This window comes from Perognathus longimembris, chromosome 11, assembly GCF_023159225.1.
Source record: "Perognathus longimembris pacificus isolate PPM17 chromosome 11, ASM2315922v1, whole genome shotgun sequence".
In the NCBI taxonomy this organism is placed as follows: domain Eukaryota; kingdom Metazoa; phylum Chordata; class Mammalia; order Rodentia; family Heteromyidae; genus Perognathus; species Perognathus longimembris.
This window is the reverse complement of record NC_063171.1, coordinates 38,858,577-38,884,895: the sequence shown is the minus strand read 5'-3', so window position 1 is coordinate 38,884,895 and position 26,319 is coordinate 38,858,577. Positions and strand designations below refer to the sequence as shown.

General features: G+C 42.0%; 1 protein-coding gene and 1 long non-coding RNA gene across 10 annotated transcripts in view; one reads left to right on the top strand and one right to left on the bottom strand.

Annotated features, from left to right (window-relative positions):
- Nucleotides 1–26,319, bottom strand: part of Arhgef11 (Rho guanine nucleotide exchange factor 11) — a 101,031-nt gene that overhangs the window by 17,100 nt on the left and 57,612 nt on the right. For 2 of the 9 annotated variants that reach the window (XM_048357953.1, XM_048357957.1), the window contains exons 4-21: nt 25,271–25,320; nt 24,501–24,558; nt 23,396–23,574; nt 22,539–22,610; nt 17,214–17,333; nt 15,294–15,339; nt 14,636–14,712; nt 12,924–13,061; nt 8,293–8,367; nt 7,967–8,068; nt 6,796–6,894; nt 5,244–5,286; nt 3,952–4,048; nt 3,679–3,801; nt 3,093–3,116; nt 1,389–1,533; nt 977–1,076; nt 212–241 (exon numbers count right to left, since the gene is read on the bottom strand). In XM_048357953.1, the coding sequence (XP_048213910.1) occupies nt 212–241; nt 977–1,076; nt 1,389–1,533; nt 3,093–3,116; nt 3,679–3,801; nt 3,952–4,048; nt 5,244–5,286; nt 6,796–6,894; nt 7,967–8,068; nt 8,293–8,367; nt 12,924–13,061; nt 14,636–14,712; nt 15,294–15,339; nt 17,214–17,333; nt 22,539–22,610; nt 23,396–23,574; nt 24,501–24,558; nt 25,271–25,320 (1,578 nt within the window). The remainder of the gene's footprint in view (nt 1–211; nt 242–976; nt 1,077–1,388; nt 1,534–3,092; nt 3,117–3,678; nt 3,802–3,951; nt 4,049–5,243; nt 5,287–6,795; nt 6,895–7,966; nt 8,069–8,292; nt 8,368–12,923; nt 13,062–14,635; nt 14,713–15,293; nt 15,340–17,213; nt 17,334–22,538; nt 22,611–23,395; nt 23,575–24,500; nt 24,559–25,270; nt 25,321–26,319) is intronic. The other 7 variants (XM_048357954.1, XM_048357956.1, XM_048357958.1 and 4 more) reach the window with 7 other exon arrangements.
- Nucleotides 17,340–19,453, top strand: LOC125360012. The gene is made up of 2 exons (XR_007212637.1): nt 17,340–19,028; nt 19,203–19,453. It is a non-coding gene; the product is annotated as an uncharacterized LOC125360012 (long non-coding RNA).

Here is a 26,319-nt window from a genome sequence, read left to right as displayed (position 1 = left end):
AGACAGGAAGGTCATGAAGCTCGCACAAGCACAGGTTCCTCCAGGGGTTTGTATCACAGAGAAGCTTTAACAACAAGGATGAACATATAAGAGAAATGAAGAGCAGAAAAAGAACAGGATAGGACAAGATGAGATGAAAAAGGGACAAGATTTGGGAGATGGAAATTTGATGCTAATGCAAAGATAAATCCAAAGAAAATGGTCCTTTTACCTTCCACAGGGGACAAGGGAATATGAAATGCTAAAAGAAAAACAAACAAAAACAAAAGTAAACCATGAAAAGTCAAATCAATGTCTCAAGAATTAAAATAAAAAATTGTATCAAGCTGGAATGAAAAGGTAGTGGCAAAAATCAAAGTGGATCTAGAAGAGTCCCTTCCTTCTTCCCTCCCCCAGTGCAGCGATTTCAGAAAGGGATACCACTGCCCTTCACAAATTACCACGACAGGTTGGACTTAAGATACTGACTGGAAGAGCCAACACTGGTTTCCAGAGGCATGATGCACAGCTAGTTAAGAGATCAATGATAGAGCCAATTGTATTTTAGGTTACTAACAGCACCAGGGAAACCTCTGGGTCCCAAACCTGCCCCCAATCACCCTCACTAAGGGCTCACCTTTGTTCCCCAAACACAAGACCATAGGAACACAGACAAATCTCATGGATGAGAATGAAGGGGGTATATTATATGTTACATGGATATTTAGTAGTTATAACTGGCTCTGAGTTTTCAGACTAAGACTTGGGGATAGGCATAACCTTTTTGTCTCTAAAATAGTCACCCCCTATCTCTAAGAGGCTGCATTAGGGATTCAGCAAGGAAAGAAAGCAGCAATACAGAGAGAAAGCTGCACTCTAAAATGTAGGCGTGTGGCTCCCATTAACACAGGAAGCCGCTCCTCCAGCATAGTGGTATGTGAAGGGCTGAGGTCTCTGCCCAAGGAGTAGCCAAGGCTGTTGCTCCCCAAATACTTACTGCTCTGAGAAGAGCTTTTGGGCTTTCCAATGTACTTGAGAATGGGGTTTCGCTTCTTGTCCTCCAAGGCATCTTTTTCTTTCTTAGAATTGCTGCTCTGCTGAGAAAGAAGGCACTGAACTTTGGAGATCTTAATACCCATTATACATGGCTGTTATCACTTTACTCTTGTCCTCAACATCGGTCCTAAACGAACAACTGGAAAGTTGGTTCATATTTGCTCTCCAAGGAGCTCATTCAACTCTGGTCAGGTCTGAAGGAAGGCAAAGCCTGCTCTCATCTGGGGATTCTAACTGACTCCATATCCAAAGGTAGAGGAATATAGCTAGAAACCTAAAAAATGGCTTTCCTGGCCTATCTCAGCACAGAGAACTGCCAAAAAAGAAGTTATGATCTAGAGTAGCTCTTTTACCTTCTTAGCCTTAGGGAAGAAAGGCAGCCACTTGTCCTTGTCAGGAGCAGACTGGGTCTTTTCAGCAATATTGGAGGGTCGTACCTCGCGAAGGCGGATCCCAGCATGGCTCATGTAAGTATTTAGAGCAAAGCCCATGGGAGTACTGCAAGAAAGAAAGAGTGTTATGAATAAGAAAGCTCAAGTATGTTCCTATCAGCCGGTAGAGGGCCAAAACCCTGCTCCAAACACAGTCCACTCAGCCATTTAAGAGTTGAAAAGGGGTCTAGAATAAGCAAATGGGATAGCAGAAGCTATGAGAAATGCAGAAGCTGGTCTGAAGCTGTACACTGGCTGGCACATCTCCCAAGAGCAATAAAGCACAATCTATCCCATGAGGGTATGATGGTTGCTTAGGTGGGAACACCAATGTGAGCAAACAATTCTCAGGCTTGTCAAGCCATGGGTACACCAGGAAAACTATATGAGGTCTGCAGCTAACATCCACAGGTATACAGGTAAAATTCAGTTGGGGAAGAGAAAGGGTTAACTAACCTCTATCAAGGCATACTGCCTTTGCTATCCTCCACTCCCTGACAACAGGCGATGGAAAAGTGCTGTCAAGCAGCTTCCAGTTGCCACAAATGAAACTGTCCAGAGTTCTGTGCTTAAAAATGTATTTGGCCCACAATTCAGTAGACAGATTATCCATTTTGTGGATTCAATGCAATAAAGCTTTAGCTCTGGCTTTACTGTCCTCTTGAAACAGACTATAATCCATCTTTTCTCCCCTACTGTGTCTACAGTACTCAGAATTCAAACTCATTTTAACATAAGCTGATAAACAATGTAGGCTACAAAACAAAAATGATAATACGTGGGCTGGGGATATAGCCTAGCGGCAAGAGTGCCAGCCTCGGATACACGAGGCCCTAGCAGCACCACATATACAGAAAACGGCCAGAAGCGACGCTGTGGCTCAAGTGGCAGAGTGCTAGCCTTGAGCGGGAAGAAGCCAGGGACAGTGCTCAGGCCCTGAGTCCAAGGCCCAGGACTGACAAAAAAAAAAAAAAAAAAAAAAGATAATACGTGCTAGGAGAGAAGATGTGTTGCACTCAGCTCCCCTCTGTGGGTGCTGCCATTATTACTGCTGCTGCTGCTGCTCCTTCTTTTTTTTTTTTTTTTTTAAGGTGCTGGTTCTGGGCCTTGAACTTGGCCTGGGTGCTATTGCTGAGTATTATTGCACAAGGTCAGCACTCTACTACTTGAACCACAGTGTTACTTCCAGCTTTGTGGTAGTTAACTGGAGATTTTTGGTGGTTAATTGGAGTTTCATGGACCTTCTTGCCCAGGCTGGCTTTGAACCTTGGTCTTCCTGCATAGCTAGGATTATAGGCTCAAGGCTCTGGCGCTCAGTTTTACCATCACTGCTTCTTTTAGAAGTGGTTTCAGAGGAAAAGACATGTAAGAAAACACAGGACTAATTTGGGTAGAAAAGAAGAAGCTGGTCTGGGAATGCTAGGAGGACATCCTGTCGCAGAGACAAAGACTCACGCTCCTAGGCAGTGGTTCCTGAGCATGTATCTGGGAATAAAACTTGCATAAATCATTATCCTACAAATGCCAGGACTCCCCTGTGGATGGCAGACATGGAAAGCAGAATAGCTTAGTCTTACTTTTCCAAGATTGAAAGTTGCAAATGAGCCACACCACAGATTCACTAACCTTCTGTCTTCCTCGTATTTGGACCTGGAAGAAAAGAAAGAACAAAATGACTCAGACTGTAAGACAGAGACTGATGGCTGGGGAGAAGACTGGCAGGAGAGTAATCACTTTCCTAGAGGAGGGAGAAGGATTGATGAGGAACGGGGAAGAAATATGATAAAAGGTCATACTCTTGGTCACAGTTTTGAAGCCAGCAGAAGTGAGAACTTTTATTCCCTTGAGGGATTCAACTAGAACAGAGTAATGATGATGATGATGATAATAATGATGTCCTTCTAGCCTCTTGCTTGCTGTTTCAGCAATGAAATTATTATGGAGCTTTAAAGAGGATCCTTCTTATATTCCTAGGAATGAACTAGAAGGGCTGTGCTGACATTGAGGCAGGGAAAAGGGAAAAAGGCTCCTGTAATACTCTTGAATAGCAGGGGCCATTAGCCTGAGAAATGGAAGTGGAAGGGTTTGGCTAGTCTCATCTTTTAGGGGAAGGAGAATCAGGCAAGAAATGCAAGAGAGTAGAAAACAGACTCATCACATCTGTCAACTTGTTTGGTATGTTCAGGGGATGGGAGTGGAACTGTAGACTCACAAGATATCTCCAAGGGCAGCCAGTTGCTTTTCAGCTATTTGACGCTCTCTCAGAGGGTCCCCGTCCAGGTCTAGCAGGTCATTCTCACCATATAGGCTGCCTAGCCCCAGAGTGCGCTTTGTTCTACACCAGAAACACAAAGCAGGAGACAAATATACACATGGGACAGAACAAATACAAAGAGCAAGACAACACACATCACAGAGACAATGAGAAAGGCCAAGAGGTTTGAGGATAAAGGAATGGTGTTGGCGGTAGGAGGGCTTGGCTAACCTGTAGTCGTGAATCTGCTCCTGGATCTCTGGCATGGCTGCCTCCTGAGCTTCACATAGAACACCCCGAGCGTCCTCACTGTTCCGCAGGCGAAAGTCTGTAATGGAAGCCCAGAGAAGAAGAATGGATGAGTTGTCAGGGGAGGAGGTTGCTTCTGCTGAGTCTCTCAAGGAACTTCAGCATTGTGTGATGCTGGGAGGAAAGGGTAGCTTAATGCTCCATTAGTATAAAAGAAGTGGGGGCCTGGATTCCATTCAAGCCATTTTTGAATTCAGGATTGGAATCTTGGTGTCCAAGTCAAGGACAAAAACATTTTCTGGATGTCTTATGCTCCATTAGAAGAAATTTTGAAGCCCATCTCATTGGACAAAACATCAACCATGCAGACTTATGAGAGGCTCATTCTCCTTCTACTGCTCAGATTACAGGAATAAAACAGGCAGGCCCTTCATGAACACCAAGAGATGTCCCTCATTCTGTCCCAGCATTTAACTCCATTCAGATCAAGCCAAATCTGTGTAAAGAGCCAGCTCATTTTGTTTTTGACTAAAAGCTCCATTCACTTTATTGTCTCTGCATGTAAGCTCTCTTTCCTGTCATCCATGCTATAAATGGCCCCTTCCCAAACACAGCTTGCAACTTCCAGCTTCTAAGAGTCTGCCTGTGTATAACTCCTCAGAATGTTATCTTCTTTATACTGCCTCCTCTCAATTCTTCTTGAATTAGAGAAATGTCCTCATCTAGTCCGTGGGCCTCACTCTGGGCCAGCTGCTACATTATGTCAGGAGAACTTAAGAAAACAAAACTAAACCCTGAAACAAGTGCCCCCATCTAACCAAATAAAACCCTGAAGCAAAAAAAGAAAACCTCTAGAGATTCTGATTGCAGGTGAGATGAGGGGCTTTGGTATATGTATTTTGAATTCCCTCAGGAATTCTGGGAATCCCTGATCAAAGTCTAATTCCCACTTTGTACAGATGAGCCTGAGACCCAGAGAGGGCACTTGGAAGGTTAGTAGTAATTAGCCCACGTCTCCTAACACTGAATCCAAGTCATTCTGTAACAAGTTCTAGGAAGAGGCAAAGGCAGAAGTCAGTGGCAGAGTGAGCTCCTAGGCAAGATCTATCCTGTTTGTGCTTGTTCAGAAACTACTGTGAAGTGTTTTGAAGAAACCACCCTGAATCTTTCCCCCTACTGAAGGATAATTATCCAGGGACAGGTCTGTGTTCCTTCTGCATCCTGAGAACTCAGTAGAAGGGCTCTAGCAAGATATAGTAGCCGAGTCAACTTACCAATCTCAGCTTGTAACATCTCTGGGATCTTCACTCTGAGAGGCTACAATACAGAAGAGTGGGGAAAGTGGTGAGGTGGTTCCTGAGGAATGGACACGTGCAGATGCAGAGGTCTTGGCAACACTATCTTCTCTCCTTTCTTGCCTACATCTACTTCCCTCTGTCTTTCACCTCTCTCTACTGTGTACCTGAATTTTAGGCCATGGTTTTGAGAAACAGAATCCGAGGCTATAGTCCAAGTTGGGACTATATCCTGAGAGCAGACACAGATTTTTCACTCTTTTTTCAAGGCCATCAGGGTGCATAGAATGAGTGAGTTCCAAAAGTAAACTAGTGATAATTTAGCAGCAAGGCAGAAACTTCTGTTAGGTATTTGATCAACTTCTCTCCTTACACCCAGGGAAAACTAGCCATATGTTACCTAGTCCTCACATTGTGTTGGTGTTCTGGCTTTTGTTGTATGAGTTTCTCCTACTACCTGGATACCAAGGTGGTTCCATAACAACTCTCAGTTCCTGACTTAAGGCCCACTTAAGAGAGCAAATATATAAAATATTGAGGAAGATCAAGTTCCCTCAATTTCATTAGCCCTACTAGTTTACTGCTAGAAAAAAAAATCATTTTAGTTTAGCTGATCATATTAGGAAGTTAAGATGAGAACTGCCCTTTGTAGGCAGAAATCTCTTGCCAGCAATTCTGAACACACCCCTGGAACTATGTCCAAACACATGAGGTCCGCCTGTCTCAATCACAATGGGGTCTTTCAAATGACTCCTGCCTTGGGGGAGAAATGGCAAGTCGGACTGCACACTGTCCCTGAGCTTCTTTTGCTCAAGGCTAGCACTCTACTACTTGAGCCTCAGCGCCATTTCTGGCTTTTTCTGTTTATGTGGTACTGAGGAATCGAACCCAGAGCTACCACTAAGCCACATTCACAGCCCAGGAGATGACTTTTTTGAGAGGACAGGTAAGAACAGACTCTAGAATTCTTAAGTCTCTCACACTAGAGGTTCCCTCCTTTTTTTATTAGCATACATTAGTTATCCAAGGGGGGATTTTGTTGTGATATTTCCATACATGTATACAATGTCTTCCAATCAATCTCCCCCTCTCTAGTATTTTTTTTTGCCCTCCCTTTTTCCTAGTATAATTGCAAAAGGTTTCATTCTTCTTTTTCCTTTTTCTTTATTATTAGAGGTTGTAGAAAGAAGTGACAATTCTAAGTCAGGTTATGAGTATAACACATCTTGATCTCATTGTCTTAATTTCATATGTGCCGACAAACCTATTTTGACCATTTTCATCCTCCCCTCCTCCCTCATTAGTACAATCCCTTCTTGCTAGTACCCACCTTCCTTCTCAGGTCCTGTTTATCTTTTCCTCTCCCATAACTCTCTATTGATCAATAGCTCTCACTGACGTTTTTCATGTCATTTTAGCCTTGAGGTTTCTTTACAAACTCGTCTCTGCTTGGCCTGAATGTCTTGCTTGCTGTTCCTGTCTTTTGAGTAGTCCAAATATAACATTGTAGTCCAAGCCATAATTGCCTTACCGCATTTTTCTCTAGGAAAATATTCCAGATGTCTTTTCCCAAGCTTCGGGAATCCTTGGAGTTTGTCTGCTGATATACTTCTGCACACAAGTAAAAAAGCTAGGAGGAAGGGGGAGAAACTGAGTTACAGCAGTGGGTCTCAACCAGGAGTGACTACTGATTTAGGGACATTTGGCAATTCCTGGAGGTATTTTTGTTGTCACAACTACTGGAGGAATGGATACTTTGGCATCTAGTGGGTGGAGTCCACTGATGTATCTGCACATCCTAAAATGAACAAGTCTACTACAATAAATAATTCTCTAGTCCAAAATGTTGACAGTGTTGAGGACAGACGTTGCAGAAACCTAAAGTAAAATAATAATCCCGTCCCTTTCCCACATACACACCTGTAGGGCCAATCACGTCTCCACTTGTACATCATTCCCTGCAGGTTCATGTTTTATTTCTCATTGTGATATGCCCTATCTGTTGCTGAACTGTTTGTGAAACACCTGCACTGAGGCTTAACAAATGGGTATTCAATGAATCCCTGCCAAAAAAATGGATGCTCATCCTGGCCTCTAATGTGGTATCTTCTCCAGAAAGACAAAACAGTAGTCCAAGTCATTGGCAAGAGGCTTATTCTATCTAAGTAATACAACATTGATTTTCTCTTCCAACTCCCTTTATTTCTAAGCAGCTCAACTGAATAGAATGAGAGAAATGGAAAGGCTGCCAACTCCATCCACTACCCCAGGCCAAAGTGGGCTCCATCCCTTCACATTGCTTCTTGCTAACACTTTTGCATTTTGAAATGCCCTTTGGCATTTCATAATAACACCGAATAGTTGCAAAGGCTATTGTTCTCAAACCTCCAATAAACAAACAAACAAAACCCTGTAAGACCTGTCTTCTCTAAGAAGATTTCCTAAACTGACTGAAAATGAATTTGTCTGGTCCAGCTCTTCTCAATACTCCCTAGGTTAATGTCAAGACATAAGAGTGTCAAAGGAAGCTGTGCTGTACACAATGGAAAATCTTCTCTACCCAGATTTCATCTTTTATTTTCAACTCTGTTCTTGAGGTGACTATGTCTACAGACTTCACTTGCAGCATTAGATATCTGGAGTTCAGGTGCACAGGACAGAGCACGAGCAAGCACCCAACAAGATTAATGCTCCTGACTTACCAGTGGACTGGGGTCTGCTTGAGAGAAGATATAGCGGAGAAAAACTGCCAGGTGAGCTGGATGTGACTTCAGTTTTTCAAGATCCTGGAAGATGATGTCACTCTGGAAGGCAGAAGGATAAGAATGGCTGGAAGGCATGGAGGCAGGAGACAGCAGCACAGTCTGTTCCAGCTTTTCTCCCATGCTCTCCATCTTCCTGGCTTTGGTCAGTCAGGCTCCTTCCCCAACACACTTCTCACAGCTGGTGTGAGTTAAAAACTGCTTTTGGTCAAGGGCAGCTTGTATGACAGAATGATGAAGAAAGGAGAAAACCAGGAAACCGTTACCTCGTTGTTGAAATAACCGGGGTCATAATCTTCCTCTGGTCCAATAATTAAAGGCTTTAAGCTTTGATCTACCGCCTGGGGAGAAAAGCAAGTTGCAGAGATGAAAAGTTACAGAGGACAGAGATTCAACCTTCTCAATGGAAGAAAGCCACATAGGTCTGGTAAACACTGGAACTTCTCTACCATCCCCAAATCTCAGAGCACAGATGCAAGGATTTCCACTTGCAGGAAGCCGATTGCTTCTGGGTGGGGCACAGCTGACTTAACAGCCTGGTCACATGACATATGAAGATGGGAAGTAATGCTCTCTTCCTGTTTGCAAAAGATCTAGGGAGAGAATGTCAGCAACAAAACAAGAGGCTCCTGCTGTGCTGTTGGGTTGGGGGCTCTGCTTTTTCCTAAATAGGCCAAACAGCCACCGTCCTCCCTAAATATACACCCTCTAAATCTGCTGTCTGCCACAGTGCTGCTCAAGAGTTGTTTGCATAGCAAGTAACAGTGGTTTAGTAACTGTCAGAGAGCCTAAGAATGGACCTGTTTCTCCTTGAACAAAATGAGAGGAGGGGGCTTGGGGATATGGCCTAGTGGCAAAGAGTGCTTGCCACATATACATGAAGCCCTGGGTTCAATTCCCCAGCACCACATATACAGAAAATGGCCAGAAGTGGTGCTGTGGCTCAAGTGGCAGAGTGCTAGCCTTGAGCAAAAAGAAGCCAGGGACAGTGCTCAGGCCCTGAGTCCAAGGCCCAGGACTGGCAAAAAACAAACAAACAAACAAACAAAATGAGAGGAGGCTGATCTTTCTCAAATGCCCCTAGCATCATTATCTTTGCTAAAAAAAAAAAAAAAAAAAATCTATGGTAGGTCTCTATTACCTATTAAAACCAAAACTCTTAAGCTGGGAGCCAGTGGCTCATGCCTATAATCTTATGAGATCTGAGATAGAGGTTCAAAGTCAGCCTGGGCAGAAAAGTCCATGAGCCTCTTAACTCCAATTAACTACCAAAAAAAGCTGAAAGTGGTTCAAGTGATAAGAGCACTAGCTTTGAACAAAAAAATCTCAGGACCTCAGGGACAGTGTCTAGGCCCTAAATTCAAGCCTTAGGACTGGTATACTGGTGTGTACCCACCCACATACACACACCTCCGCCCCTCCCCCACAAATCCCTTAGTTTGCTTCTCTGTTTCCTCCTTATGCTAATTTTTTTTGTGTTGGGAGCCAGTGCTGAGCTTGAATTCAGGGCTTAGCACTCTACCACTTGAGCCACAGCTCTACTTCTGTTTTTTTGTTTTTTTGTTTTAATTAATTGGAGCTTCCTGAATAGCTAGGATTACAGGCATATAAGCCCTAGCACCCAGCTTCCTTATGCTAGTTTTAATTAAAACCTAATCCTAAGTGACTGCCATTGATCACCTATGAAAGAGGCTTTTTTTTTTTTTTTTTTTTTTTTTGCCAGTCCTGGGGCTTGGACTCAGGGCCTGAGCACTATCCCTGGCTTCTTTTTGCTCAAGGCTAGCACTCTGCCACTTGAGTCACAGCGCCACTTCTGGCCATTTTCTGTATATGTGGTGCTGGGGAATTGAACCCAGGGCCTCATGTATATGAGGCAGGCACTCTTGCCACTAGGCCATATCCCCAGCCCCGAAAGAGGCTTCTTACTACATTAACTTTTCAGATGGTTCCTGGTTAAAAATGTTCTCCTAAAGGTTTCTCGAGTTTTCAAAATCTCCATGCTCCCCCCGCCCCCATTTATTTTGTGTTGGTCTTGGGGTTTGAAATCAGGGCCTGGGGGCTTACCACTTGAGCCACAGCTCCATTTAAGGCTTTTTTGGTAGTTAATTGGAGATAAGAGTTCCCTGGACTTTCTTGCCCAGGCTGGCTTTGAACCTTGATCCTCAGACCTCAGCCTCCTGAGTAGCTAGGATTACGGGCATGAGCCACAGGCACCTGGCTTTTGGCAGTGTTAAGAGTTTGAACTATTTGATAGGCAAGAGCTCTACCACTTGAGTCACATTCCCAGCTACTTCCAAAGCTTTGCTCGTGATTGTATTTTCCCCTCAGTTTAATCATTACCAATGATTCCCCAACAATGGCTGTTTATGGAACTCAACTAGCTCACTTGTGCTTTCACACAGTCTAATATACTTTCTTCTCCAGAGATTTTCTTCACAACACACCTCTGCTTTTCTGTTTTTGTGGATAGTCACTGACTTTATGACTAGAAAGATTAAGTCAAAGAAATGATTCTTCTGAAGGTATTTTGGAGACTAGAGCCTAACACTCCATTTGTAACTGAAAGAGACTAACTGACATAATTAAAGATGCAGGGTCAGGCTTATGGGCAGGACTTGTACTTCTTAGACATATCCCAAGTATTCTCTTCTCCTATAGTAGCAAGTTTCTCGCCTCCTTGGGTTCCAGGATTGATATACTAGACAAAAACATTTGGCTCTACTTGGCTCTTTGGTGAAAAGAACCAAAAACATTAGTTTTTTTTTTTTTTTGTCTGGGTGAAGAATTTTATTTTTGTTTGAGTCAAGGTCTCACTATGTAGGCCAGGTTAGTTTCAAACTCTTGATCCCCCGCCTCCATTTCCTGAGTTCTACAGGTGTGTACCGCCATGGGCAGCTGAGGGAACGATTGTTTAAGTCTTTAAAGGGCTGGGAATGTGGCTTAGTGGTAGAGTGCTTGCCTAGCATGCATGAAGCCCTGGGTTTGATTCCTCAGTACCACATAAAACATTATAGAATTGTATCACAGAAAATAAGAGTACAGCCAGGCAACAGTGGCTCATACCTGTAATCCTAGCTACTCAGGAAGCTGAGATCTAAGGATCATGGTTCAAAGCCATCCTGGGCAAAGTCTGTGAGACTATTATCTCCAATAAACTACTCAGAAAAAGCTGAGAGTGGTGCTGTGGCTCCAGTGGTAAAGCATTAGCCTTGAGCACAAAGAGGCTCAGCAACAGCAACCAAGTCCTGAGTTCAAGTGCCAGGACTGGCAAAAAAAAAAAAAAAAGTACCCTATACTTCTACACTCCCACAACTAACAGTGTTATAGACAGAATAGGTTTACTAATATGTATTATTACTAACACTATTACTAATTACTATTAATATTAATATGCATTATTAATACATTGGAACTGTATTTGTTCTTACCACACCAAAGTTATAGTTTAGTTTTTAGAGGGTAAAAAAATTCAAAGGAGAAAAGGGACTCTAAACTCATTTCTTCCATCCCTGCCCCAGTTAACCAAGTAAAGAACCTTCCTACCAGGATGTATGCCCAATCACCCTCAGCATACCCAACTTAGTCCTTAGGATCTACAAAATGAGAGGTAGAAGTGGGCATGTAGTCTGGAAATGGAAAGACACCCCTCCTTCATCCTTAAGCCACTATTTCTGCTCCTTACAGAAAATAACTATTAGCTTCTCAAGTATTCATCCAGAAGAAATCTTACAAAGAAGGCTTCTCTTCTTTTTTCTCCTCCTCTTTTTAATGTAAACAGAGGCTTTCTATCTACACTGTTCTATGACTATCTAGAATTTCACAAAATTTCTAAGCTTGTAGTCATTTCAACTTGTATTCATTTCCCATTTACAATGCATTTATAGTGTGAAATATAGGTTTTAAGGTAGTGATATATTTCCTTAAAAATAAATTTAAATTTTAAAAATAGATAAATTTAAGGGAAAAATTAGTTTACATTAGCAATTAGCTATGGGGGAAAAAAACCAATCATGGTGGCAATTTTAAGTGCTACTTTAAATAATGTAATAATAGCAAATGCCATTATTTTCTAGTAGGGAGGGGCTTCCATGTGCATGAAGACACACAATTCATTGGCTGTCAAGGCAGGTCATTCCATTGCTAGACAGCGCAGGTGGTCTTGGGAGTTTTTTGATTTGAGCCAAAACCTGTCTTCCTGAAATACACTCTGGACTTCATTCTACCCTTGAGAGGAGAGGTTGTCAAATCAGAATTTTCAGAACCCTTAGGCTTCATGAAGTACCTTTGAAGACATAGGTGGGTTAGATGAGTGAATTGTTGATTAGGAAAAGATCTCAGTCCAGGCATTCACACATAGTGAGACCAAAGGAGGATACTCTTAGGGGAGGAAGACAAAGGCATTGCAATGCCTCTGTGTCTCTGATCATATAAAATAATATTTATCGAAATGACTTCCAAGACATAGAAAAAAGAGAAAGATCTCAGGAGCACTGAAACATTTGTTTTCTATATTAGAGTTCCAATTAGTAAGGTTTTATTTGAGGAAAAGGAAAAAGAACACTGAAGATTGGTATTTTGGAGACACTGGTTCCTATATAAATCAGCCACTAAAAAAAAAGACCAGCTGTCTGCTTCTTAGTTACCACGTTCCCTACAGATACACACACTGAGTCTTCACATAGAAACCGAGTTCACCTGACTTCCACATTCCTATTCATAGTAGGTTCTTTCTTCTCTATTTGTTCTCTTAGTGGCTGTTCTCAAAGTGACTATCCCAAGTTGTGTTGCCAAAATAGAGTTTGATCAGACTACTCAAAGCTGTGTAATGGCAATAAGCCTCTAGACCGTAGTTCTGAAAAGGGGAAAGGAATATTGCAAATTGGTTCCAATTACTCACCTGGTCACTGGATGGGGGGACTGGTGCATCAGAGCCCTGCCGCCTGTGGTGCTGGGCAATCCTGGCCATGATCACAGGGGAGGTGCGAGGGCTGTCTAGTCCAGGGTCTGACAGTACTGAGTTCCGATTCATCAATGACTAGAAGAACAGAGAATCCTGTGAGAAGGAACCTTGTCCACAAGACTCACAGGTGTCAGTTTACTTAGTAATGAAAATCATGTTTCCATTATACCATACTCTTGATTATATAGATATCTTATTTAATCCTTACAATACTCAAGAAGATATTATCTGTCCCACTTTTCATACAAAGAACAAAGATTCAGAGAGATTATGAAGCTTGTTAAAGGGCAAAGAGTTCAAAATGTATTCCCTGGCTTCAATACAAGAAGTCTCAATCCAAAGCCTACACTCTTCATCATCAACAACAAATAATATAAATGATAGATTATTTAGTATTAATGTGAGTGATAGCTTATTTAGGATTTCCATTACCATCCCACCTTATTTTTATTTTTTTTTTGGCCAGTCCTGGGCCTTGGACTCAGACTCAGGGCCTGAGCACTGTCCCTGGCTTCTTTTTGCTCAAGGCTAGCACTCTGCCACTTGAGTCACAGCGCCACTTCTGGCCATTTTCTATATATGTGGTGCTGGGGAATTGAACCCCGGGCCTCATGTATGTATACGGGGCAAGCACTCTTGCCACTAGGCCATATCCCCAGCCCCCCACTTTACTTCTTTTCTTCCCACCTGACAGGGGTAGTCAGGAAACAAAATTCCAACTGTTAGCTAAACATCTGCCTTTTTTTTCCCTTTTGTTTTTGGGGGTGCTGAGATTTAATCTCAAAGCCTTACTTTTTTGGTGCTCTACAACTTAAGCCAAACCTCCAGCCTACACTAAGCACTTAAATGTTTTCAACTACATATTCATATAATCTGGCTAAGTAAATGCTTTGCTGATGTCATCATCATTTTCTTTACTCATTCTTTTTTTGTGTGTGTCTGTCTTGGGGCTTGAGCTCAGGGCCTAGGCTCTCTCCCTGAGCTTCTCTTGCTCTGGCTAGTGCTCTACCACCTCAATTCCATTTCTGGCTTTTTTTTGGTGCTTACTTGAAGAATCTCACAAACTTTCCTGCTCAGGCTGACTTCAAACCACAATCCTCACACCTTAGCCTCCTAAGTAGGTAGGAATACAGGTGTAAGCCACCAGCAGCACCCAGGGGAGACTACTACTACTTTTTTTTTTTTTTGCCAGTCGTGGGGGGCTTGGACTCAGCCTGAGCACTGTCCCTGGCTTCTTTTTGCTCAAGGCTAGCACTCTACCACTTGAGTCACAGCGCCACTCCTGGCCTTTTCTATATATGTGGTGCTGAGGAATCGAACCCAGGGCTTCATGTATAAGTGGCAAACACTCTTGCCAATAGGCCATGTTCCCAGGCCAGAGACTACTACTTTTGATGAGGTTTGTTTCATTAATCTAAGAAGGTGTTATTCCAAGCTACTGAGAAATGTTTTATGTCCTGCTTCCTTAGTTTCAAAGTTCTATGACCAATGATAAAAATACAAGTCAGATTTTACAATCTAGTATGTAAGATAAATGTGAACTCTCTTTTTTGGAACCCACAGCATAGTTACTAAATCCTTGGTGTGGCCAGCAAGTCTCAGGAACTGAGGGGAAGGGACAGTTAGGACTCCCTCTGGATGATACTCACTTCACTGACAGAGGGAAAGCGTTCTGTCCCAGAGTCCAAGCCACTGTCTGCCTCCTGGGAATCCAGAGAGAAATGGCCTAAGGGGGGAAAAAAAGAATTTAGATAGAAAGGAAGGAGCTCAAGCCTAAGGGAAAGAAGAACCTTTATTCTGGTAACGTGTGCACAAAGAGCAGGAAAATGAAGCAACGCCTTCCTTTTTCTTACCAGTTTTTCTTCAGCTCTTTCATGTTACCACCACTAGATTCTCCCAGCACAACTACCATCCACTCTTACCACGTTTACCTTTCATCTACATTACATCTATACACAGGACATGTACCCTCCTGATGTTCTATCTCACAATTATTCTCAATCCTAAACTTACCTATCCCCAATCCTTTTAGTCACTATCCCTTCTCACAAGTTGAGCACCCAAGTGTCAAGTGCTACTAGGCAGGCTGTTGTCTAATCATAGTCACCCAGTATCTTCCTGGTCCTTATGTCCAGTGTTGCTAGCTAGTTAATAATTTCAACTGAATCCACTGACCCATTATTCTGTTTCCCTAAGGACAGATACTATGTATTTTCTTTCCCAGAATCTGTCCCACGGAAGATGGCAATAAATAAAAAGCTAGAATAGAAATATATGCCAGAGAAAAAAGAGGTGATGTGGACTCACCTTCTGATGGTCTCTGGCTGCTGTCACCATAGAGTGGAAGTATGTCCTAAAAGAGAAAGGCCCAGAGGGAGGGCAAATTCTGTGAGCCTCTTCCTTTCCTCTTTCCCTCCACCGATCAGAGCCATTTTTTTTTTAATAGTTATTGGTCACTTCTGATTTGTTGCCTTAAAAATGCATTAGAATAAATACTGCTCCAAGTATACAATTTGAGAGAATAGTGACCCCTAATGGTGAGAAGGGAACTTAACCACTGGTAAAATGCAAAAATCTGGCTTCATTTATTGCTCTGGAATTCAAAGCTTTTATTGCCCTATTTGGGGGTAGATACAGGAAAGAACTTCTTAAGGAGTACAGAATGCAAAAAGCTCAAGTAGTCATTGAGGAAAGCTGTGTAGGATTTACCTCTAGAATTTGCTGAGAAGAACAGATGTCAGCTTGGGGCTGACTGCCCTAGACACTGTCACAGAAGTAACACTGATAGTACTTTATTATGTACAAAGCACTCTCTTACACTGTGGTTAATCTGTCAGTAACCGAGTGACAAGTAATACTCTCATAAGTGAGGAAACAGAAGCTTAGGTCTTTATTTGTTCAAGCTACACAGTAGGTCAACTAAAAAACCATGGTAGGAGCCCAGATCTCCAGATTCCAAGCTCAGTGTCTCAGATCCACTATCTTATGAACACATGGATATTAATGGTGGCCACAGCAGCAGCAGCACCAGCAGCAGCAGCAAACATGCGCTAGTCCCTGTGCCAAGGATGTGCTTCAATTCTGACAATACCCTAGGAATTGTATTCTATTGTGATCTCCAGTTTGTAAATGAGGAAAGTGAGGTTCAGTAACTTGCCCAAGAATCTTAAATCTGCTGGGAACGATCGCTGGGTTTTGAATCTAGATTCCAAATCCACAACCTGAACTCCTATCCACCATGTAATATGAGATGTTCCTTTGAAAATGAACATTTTAAATTTATTTCCCAAATTTTTAATGTTATGATCTAAAAAAAATAAAGTAGATACGACTTATATAATTTCTGTTGGTTTGAGCAAATATTGTTCTCCTAAAGACTATTTCTTCAGAGCCACTCATATTTCTCCAAAGAACTGAGTCTTGATAGACACAAGATGCCTGTAGTAGACCCAGAAGAGAACACATAAAGAACCCTCCTCCCTAGAATTTTCCACAATGTGTGGCTACCTGCTGATGGTACATCCTCTCGACTAACTAAGGATCCTTTACATGAGTGATTTAAAAAAGTACTTGTATTTTTTTTTTAGAAGATCCATTACTTAAAGGATAATGTGGGGGCTGGGGATATGGCCTAGTGGCAAGAGAGCTTGTCTCGTATACATGAGTCACTGGGCTCCCCAGCACCACATATACAGAAAATGGCCAGAAGTGGCGCTGTGGCTCAGGTGGCAGACTGCTAGCCTTGAGCAAAAAGAAGCCAGGGACAGAGCTCAGGCCCTGAGTTCAAGGCCCAGGACTGGCCAAAAAAAAAAAAAAAAAAAAAAAAGGATAATGTGGTAGGAAAAGCTACCAGATTAGTAAAAATTAGGGTAGAAATACATTTACTATGAAGAAACTACCCAGAAGAGAAGGATAGCTAGGATAGCTAGAAGACTAAAACGGATTATCTCCTTTATTTTGTATTTGTTCTTTCTATAGCAGTCAGAAGTTCTAGACGTGCAAGAAACAGGCTTTTTCTTCACAAAGTATTCCTGTTATCAGGATAATGCTGAACCTCTTTGGTGTTAAATAATCACTAATGTTTTCTTTTGTAAAACACTAACACTTGCTAGCTCAGCCCTGAGGTCCTGCCATGACTCAGGAAGCCTTCTGTCCTTGCTTTCTCCTTCAGTCTACTTCCAGTCCACTGCATAGTGCCTTTCCTAGAGCTAGCCTACCATCACTCACCACTAAGCCACCAGTCTCCTGCTGGATCTTCAGCTGTAACTGAGTGACTCGTCGCCGGGCACCTTCGATCTGCTCTTCCAGCAGGCTGGCAGGGTTCCGGCTATACACCTCACAGATATGCTAGGGAGGGGGTGAGGAGGGAAAGGAGGAGGGGAAAAGGCAGAGGGTGGTTAGTAGAGAATGGATGACTCATCAGGGGAGGAAAACAGGGAGTTATTCCGAAAGAAAGTATAGAGAGAAGCTCTGCCTGCTAGAAGAGGCACAGTATTTCACCACCATTTAGGATAAGAAAAAGATGGATAATAAGAAACAGAACACATGAGACAGCAGGAGAAAGAAAACACAAAAGCCTGCCCTACTCTAACCTTAAGGCTTGGCCTAAGTCCTAATACCTAAATGAAGTCTTCCTCAACTCCTATTTAAGTGTGAAATATTAAACAGACTGTCTAAACAGTATACAAAAAGTACTATAGAGGAAACTAACAAACAACAGAACCGGAGGAGAGTAGAAAGACACCTGACTAGAATAGCCAGTCTCCCTGCCCATCATCACAAAGCTTCCAGAGAGCAGGTACCACCCCACCCATTGTTTTGCACTCCATACAGCATGGAGCTGAGGGAGACTGGCTTTGAATTGTGGTACTTCCACTTACTCACTGTATAGACTAGGACAAACTCAAGTACATCCTCATCAATAAAATGGAGAAGACAGTATATGCCTAATGGGATTGTTATAAGATCTGAATGGGATTATGTAAAATATTTAGCAAATATATGACATAGTTACACACTTGAAAATATAGCAGCTATTAGTATTTTACCACAAAAATACTTGATAAATCTTGCTGGTTAGATAAAGATGTTGAGCACATATGTTAGCTAAGCTCATCTGAGATTTCCTGCTATCTGATGAAAACCTTATGAAAATTCCTTATATGTTATATTTTATCTTTTTCACGCCTATCAAGCCCCAACCCTGCCCTCAGTTCCAGCAGATAATATCATCTGGTAAGAATGTTCTCAACTTTATTCACTTCAAAGTATCTCCAGCTTTTCTGTCTCAGAAAAGAAGCTGCCTAAATAACTTACAAATTGAGTCCCTCCAGGTATATTGGGTACTTCCTGGTCCTGAGGTTCACTGATCCTCAAAGTCTCCTTTTTTCAATGACTCCTTCCTTTACAAAAATGTTCAAGTTCTCTGACAACAAAACCCTTTCCGTAAACTCAAGATTATTTTTTGAGTCACTGCCCTGTTTTTACTCTCTTCTTTTGTCACCAAGTATTTCCAAACAGTAGCCTACATTTAGAACTTCTTCCCTATCCCATTCTTTGCCTTCTAGTCATCCACCAGCATTCATAGCTAAGTGTCTTCCCCATTATTTCAAACAGCTACTCTTTCAAAGATAAAATGTAATAGCAAATGCTATAATATCAGAGGTTGGTACAGTGTGCCACAGAAGTGCCTATGCTCCAAGTCTGTTCTCAGCTCTCTCTTCTCTCATTTTTCTCGCTGTCCTGGTGCCATAGTTGTCTCTTCAGGATCCAGTGTCAATGATCATCTCTTCAGACTGAAGATCTCTTAACTTCAGCCCTGTCATATCCATATGCCCAGAAGATAGTCTATTTGAGTATCTCATGGTCTGAATATCTCATATCAATGGTATCAGATCTAACCTGGTACCCATAGGGCCTTTAAGGTCCTCTTTTGTAATCCCTTCATTTTCATTGTGACTCCTGTTCTTGTTAAATCTTTATCTTTTATATACAACAGCCTTCTACATTTCCTTATGTCATTTTACTTAACACATTTTGCTAGTGCTAGGGCTTGACCTCAGGGCCTGAGCACTGTCCTTGGCGTCTTTTTGCTCAAGGCTAGCACTCTACCACTTGAGCCACAGCACCACTTCTGGCTTTTTCTATATATGTGGTGCTGAGGAATCGAACCCAGGGCTTCATGTATACGAGGCGAGTACTTTACTACTAGGCCAGCCCAGAACATTGATCTGAAAATGTGGCTAGTCCATTGCACAAAGTCCTTTGATGAATTCCCAATGCTTTCAGAACAAACTCCAAGCTCCTCATATTTATGACCAAATTACTTTCCAGCTACCACTCCCACTGCTAGTTTCAATGTTCTAGTCACAGCAGACTGAATCCAACTCAGGCATCACCTCATGAAGCCTTCTGATAACTGAATAAATAATTATTCCTTTTTTTGGGCTATTATGACACTTAGAATTTTTTTTATTTTAATTGAGCCAGGCAGCAGTAGCTCATGCTATAATCCTAGCTACTCAGAAGGCTGAGATCTGAGGATCATGGTTCTAGGCCGACTCAGGCAGGAAAGCCTGTGACATTCTTTTTTTTTTTTTTTTTTTGCCAGTCCTGGGCCTTGGACTCAGGGCAGGGCCTGAGCACTGTCCCTGGCTTCTTTTTGCTCAAGGCTAGCACTCTGCCACTTGAGCCACAGCGCCACTTCTGGCCTTTTCTATATATGTGGTGCTGGGGAATCGAACCCAGGGCTTCATGTATACGAGGCAATCACTCTTGCCACCAGGCTATATTCCCAGCCCGCCTGTGACATTCTTAATCCCAATTAACTGCCTCAAAAAAACCCAAACAAACTCAGAAATGGAGCTGTGGCTCAAATGGTAGAGCATTAGCCTTGAGTAAAAAAGCTTAAGGACAGGGTCCCAGCACTGAGTTCAAGCCCCAAGATCAACCCCCCCATATATGTACATATGTATATATGTGTATGTATATAATTATATATTAATATATAATTCATATAAGCTCATTTCTGCAGCTGTGCAACTATTCCTATGATCAAATTCCAGAACATTTATATCACCTCAATAAGAAAGCTATTACCTGTAATCAATGACTGCTAATTTCTCCCTTCTTCCACTCTCTAGCATCACTAATTGACTTTATATAACCAAGAATGTGACTATATAAGAGTCAATATTTATACTTGCACATAAAGGAGTCAATTTACAGACTTGTGCTTGGCTCTTGGCTGTTTCCAGGGTTCTTCCATGTTATAGCATGTATCAGTTCTTTATTCCTTTTTATGGCTGAATAATAGCCTATTGTGTGGACATGCCACCTTTTGCTTATCTATGCAGTTCATAGACTTTTGGGTTGTTTCTATTTTTGGCTATAACAAATAAGACTGCATGAACGATCATGTGGAACTTTTTGTGTGAAAATATGCCTTAATTCTTTTAGGAGTATATCTAGAAGTGGATATGCTGGGTTATATCGTATCTGCATTAAGTATTTTGAAGAAATGTCTATTTTCCAGTATAACTGCAGTATTTTTACATTCCTACCATGAGGAGTGGATATGGGTAAGTGACTATGTAGGCAAAATAAGCAAGTGTTTCTCAGATTTCTCTACCTCCTTTAACAGCACTCGTCATTTTCCATTATTTTGGCTATAGCCATTCTAATGATAAGAAATGTATCTTGTCATTTTGGTGGGCATAATCCTTGCAGGTGTATGTTTACAGGCCACTTAAATGCCTCCTGTAGGGAACTGTTTACTCAAATTCGACATTTTTGTGTTTTTATTAATGTATAATCATGAGTGCTTGTTTAGAATAAAGCTTGTAACAAATACCCTAAAAATCAATTTTAAGAAACAATGTGTTAAGGAACATCCTAAAGTTTTGTTTTCAGGGGACTGAGGGTCAAACACAGGACTTAACATGCTAGACAAACACTGTACCATTGAGTTACATGACTAGCACTTGCCTAATTTTTAATTGAGTTGTCTTTTTATTGCTGAGTTGTAAGAGTCCTTTATGTATTCTGGTAATTGGACCTTTAACACATACGTGATCTGTAAATTTTTCTTCTATTCTATAGGCTGTCCTTTCAATTTTTTTTCCTTTGTGCCGGTCCTGGGGCTTGAACTCAGGGCCTGAGCTCTGTCCCTGAGCTTTTTTGCTCAAGGCTAGCATCTAATAAAAGACTTGAGCCACAGCTCCACTTAAGGCTTTTTGAGTAGTTTACTAGAGATAAAGAGTCTTATGGATTTTCCTGTCTCGGCTGGCTTGGAACCTTGATCGTCAGAGCTTAGCCTCCCGAGTAGCTAGGATTATAGGCAAGAGCCACTGATGCCTGGCTTAATTTCTTGATATTGTCTCTTCATGAACAATGTTTTAACTTAAGATAGCCAATATTTGGGCTGGAGATATGGCCTAGGGGCAAGAGTGCTTGCCTCGTATACGTGAGGCCCTAGGTTCAATTCCCCAGCACCACATATACAGAAAATGGCCAGAAGTGGCGCTGTGGCTCAAGTGGCAGAGTGCTAGCCTTGAGCAAAAAGAAGCCAGGGACAGTGCTCAGGCCCTGAGTCCAAGCCCCAGGACTGGCCAAAAAAAAAAAAAGATAGCCAATATTTGTAGGTTGTGCTTTTATTTTTATTTAACTTTTTGTATGCCCATACTGGCCTTGAACTTCAGTCTTCACGCTTAGCATTCAGTCTTTTTACTCATAACTGGCACTCTACCACTTAAGCTATGCTTCCAGTTCTAGCTTTTTGCTGGTTAACTGAAGCCAAGAGTCTCACATATTGTGTACTTGGGATGGCTTCAAAGATTATGTGTTTAGTGTCATATCAAAGAAACTATTGCTAATCCAACATGATAAAGAGGTATATCTCCTTTCTTCTAAGAGTTTCATAAGTAATTTTAGCTCTTACATGTAAGTCTTTGATCCATTTTGAGTTAAATTTTGCTACATGAGTAGAATAAGGGTCCAAATTCATTCTCTGCATGTAGATATCCAGTTGTGACAGCACAGCACCATGTATTGAAAAGACTATTCTTTCTCCACTGAATTGTCTTGGCACCTTTGTTGAAAAATCAATTGACCATAGATGTATGGATTAATTTTTAATTTATAATCTATCCTTCTATCAGTACTATTAGTACTGATTAGTTTATGTCAATATATTACATCAGAATTTTCCCAGCCCCAAGTTTTACTTTTGAGGTTGTACAATGATTGGAGATAGTCTCTAAATTAAGTCATATATTCTGGCAAATTGTTCTATTATGGTATTATTTCACTAAGACAATGGCCTGTCTACCACAGTTACTCACCTGTATTTTTTTTTTTTTTGTCAGCTCTGGAGCTTGAACTCAGAACCTGAGCTTTGTCCCTGAGCTCTCTGTGCTCAAGGTTAGCACTCCATCACTTGAGCCACAGAGCCACTTCGGTCTTTTCTGTTTATGTGGTACTGAGGAACAGAACCTAGGGCTTCATGCATACAAGGCAAACACTCTACCACTAAGCCACACTTCCACCCCTCACCTGTAATTCCTTTTCCTCCTGCCTCAGCATATTCCTGAGGATCTGGGTAGCATGTTTTTGAACTTCAGGATCCTAGGAATGGAAAAATATAGTAATAGTGAGACTTAACTGTTTGGGATTTGCTGATTCTTAGGTAAGAAAACATCCGAGAGTAGAATCTGAGTCAAAAGCACATTTTGTATAACATTCAGTACCTTGCTGGAGTGCAATAAACATAAAGTCTTATTTTGACTTTACTCCTGAACTTCATATAAACTGGCTGTAATCACCTTTGATACAAATTTCTAACTTCTCTACAGACTTGATGGCTTGGTCTTCTTTACAATGGCTTGGTCTTCTTTACAATCAGAAACTCCTACTTCCCATGGCTTATCTATCTCTATCCTGTCCTCTTTTGACTCTTTTCTGATTCCTTTCCTCTATGGACTGCGCTTCACATCCCACTCCTTCAGGTAGTCAGTCCTCTTTCTCTAGGAAGCCAGTTCCCTATCTGTGACTTCACAACACACTGTGCTAACTTTAACTGGCTATAGTCTCTAATGGATGCCTATGTCCATGCCTAGAAAAGGCACTCTGTCCATCGAGAAACATTCTCAGAGGACCTCTAGAGAGTCTTGCACACATTTAGGAAACACATTGAATGTTATCTGATAAATCTTCCCATGTATTTACAGGGGAGGAAGGTATTAAGGCATGGAACATCCTATTGTACAGGCTTCACTTTTGTTCATCTCTTTAGTGGTGTTCATGTCTTCTGGTTTGTTTCGGCTTATCACAACCCTACCTAATTTAATCTCCACTGGGGAGATCTTCAAAGGGACCCTAAAGTGAAGAGAAAGAGCCAAGAAAACCGTTACCTGCAGAGGTTTGGGTCCTGTGATGCGTTGTGGAGGTGGCAGGGGTGGAGGCGGTGGTGGTGGTGGTATCACAGGAGTAATTCGAGGAGCTCCTGCCAGGGATGGGTCCTGCTGGAGCCCAGAGACACTAACAGATGAAGGTGAAGAACCCAGGAGGGTCAGTGCAACATAGGCACCAGCTGGAGAGAACAAAGAGAAGCTTGTCTTGAGCATCATTCTAAAGGAGCATTTTTCCCCTTCTCCTTTCATTAAGCTCATAGTGCTATAGATTAAGTTTATCCTCACTTTTAAGGCCCTAAACTATTTCTACAGAGCACCAGCAGAGCTCCAGTTTTTCTCCTTTCTTCGTGTAGAAACCACCACAACCAAAATCTACCCCTGAATATCTGGGAACATTCCTCATGGGTTACCTTATCTGACCATTTTTAAGGGGGAAGGGGTGGTCTTACTATGTAACCCAGGCTGACTTTGAACTGGAGATCCTCCTGCCTCAGCCTCCTGAGTTCTGGAATTACAGCTGTGCACCAACTTCCTAAGTCTTTTAACCCCTTCTTCAATATTTGTTGCCTCTATTTGATTATCTGTGCATACCTAATTTGGGGGTCTTCCTGGCTACAGTTATTTTGTTCCCCTCCCCATGAAATAGAAACCAGGTGAAGAGAAATGTCTGTGAATGGGAAAGGAGATAGAATAATATTTAAGTGAGATGTGTTATTGGTAGAATATGGTTTAAACAGAGTTGCAAAGGTGAATGAGTTAAAAATTAAGATGTCTGGGGCTGGGAATATGGCCTAGTGGCAAGAGTGCTTGCCTCCTATACATGAGGCCCTGGGTTGGATTCCTCAGCACCACATATACAGAAAATGGCCAGAAGTGGCGCTGCGGCTCAAGTGGCAGAGTGCTAGCCTTGAGCAAAAAAGAAGCCAGGGACAGAGCTCAGGCCCTGAGTTCACGGCCCAGGACTGCCCCCCCCCCCAAAAAAAAAATTAAGATGTCTGATGAGAGACTAGTAGTGTCTCCTTTTAAAGACTCTTCGGTCAGCAGATCCCCTCTTGTCTTCCCTCAGTCCACTTGTCACTTATTTTGTTACCCCTCTCCAACTCACATTTGATAAGCTTCACCACCTCCAGGTGTGAACTATTGGTCACCATGGTACCGTTGACCTGTTGGAAGGACAAATAATATTGAGAAATGCTGCTGGAAAAGGGGCTCTTTTTTAGGTTTACAATGTCACTCTTGAGGAAGCCATTTCCCAATGCTCTGGTCACATGTTTTCTCAAAGTCACATTCTGAGTTTTTTCCTGTTCACACATGCTATGTTTTATTTCTACCATTAGCTTCTAAGTTTTCAGGGATGTGTGTCATCAACTGTTCATTTCTTTAGTCACTTTATTTATTTTGGTGTATATTTCCCAACCATTTATCTTACACACAACTGGCCCATATGCTTCTTCCTTACTAGAGGACTAGGTGTCTCTGCCTAGAGGATTTCCTTGATGCTTCGATGGACCCCAAGTTGCAAAGATAGACCTGAATAGGCAGGACAAATCACAGTTGTTTTAAACAGCAAAGGACCCGAAGTCAGCATTGTATGAAAGACCATCAGACTGAGATCTGAAGGCACCTCCCTCTCAACCTTAAATTTTGTCATCTGCAAAATGGGGATAAAATAAAACCTGTAAATGGACTATGAATATAAGACTTTAAAACACCCGACCTAAGTTTCTTCATCTTCTTATATGATGTTCCTTTGGTAGCAACACCTGATTTAATGACAACTGGTATCCAAATAGAAGTCTGTAGGACAGGTCAAGGGCAGAAATGCTCCTTTATACCTGCCTCCTCTTTTGTGAAGTGTGTGTTGGGACTACTTACTTTGATAATCCGGTCTCCCTCTTTCACACCAGCTTTCATAGCTGCACCTCCTGTAAGGAGAAGATCTAATCAGTAGAACCCCAGAACTTCCCCCAAAGTCTACCAAATCTACATTTGGTCCCCTGGGCAGCCATCCCTTTTGAAATTTTATCTCACTTCTCTGTGTGAAGCAGCTAACTGGTAGGTGGACCTTCCTTCTGCTCCAGAAACACAATGGCCTTTAAGCTAGAGAGGACTGTATAAGGTCACATCAGCTGCTATTTCTTCCATCTAGGTCAGAGGCCAGACGTGTGACAGCCAGCCAAGATGGGAGGCAAGCAGAATTGGCAAGAATATGTATACTTTATTTAAATGTATCTAGCTACATTCCAAAATTCTGATAATAGAACTTATTATCCAGTGGAAAAAATAAGATTATTGGATTAAATATAATTAGTAAAGTAGTAATTATTACAACAAATTTTGGAGGCCAGCAGCTAGTGACTCATGCTTATAATCCTAGTCATTCAGGAGACTAAAATGTTAGTGGTTCTGGGCAGGAAAGCTCATGAGGCTCTAGCTCCAATTAGCCTCCAAAAAGCTGGAGGTGGAGCACTTGCTCAAATGGGAGAGTGCTAGCCTTGAGCAAAAAAGCTCAGGAACGTAGGCTAGGAATGTGACTTAGTGGCAGAGTGCTTGCCTAGTATGCATGAAGCCCTAGGTTTGATTCCTTAGTACCATACACAGGGAGAAAGCCAACAAAAGTGGCTTTGTGGCTCAGGTGGTAGAGTGCTAGCCCTGAGCACAAGGAGACTCAGGGACAGAGTCCAGGCCCTGAGTTCAAGCCCCAGGACTGGGGGGGGGGGACACAAAACAACTGAGGAACAGCACATCCAGGGCCTGAGCTCAAGCCCCAAGACAAGAAGGGAAAGAGAAGGAGAAGGGAGAAGAGGATGACAAGAGGACGAAGAGATTAAGAGTTTTCAATATGGTGGTTCTTATCTATGAGAATTTCATAGATATCCTAAAGTTTCATATCATTAAAGATATTAACCCCTCTGTACAACACC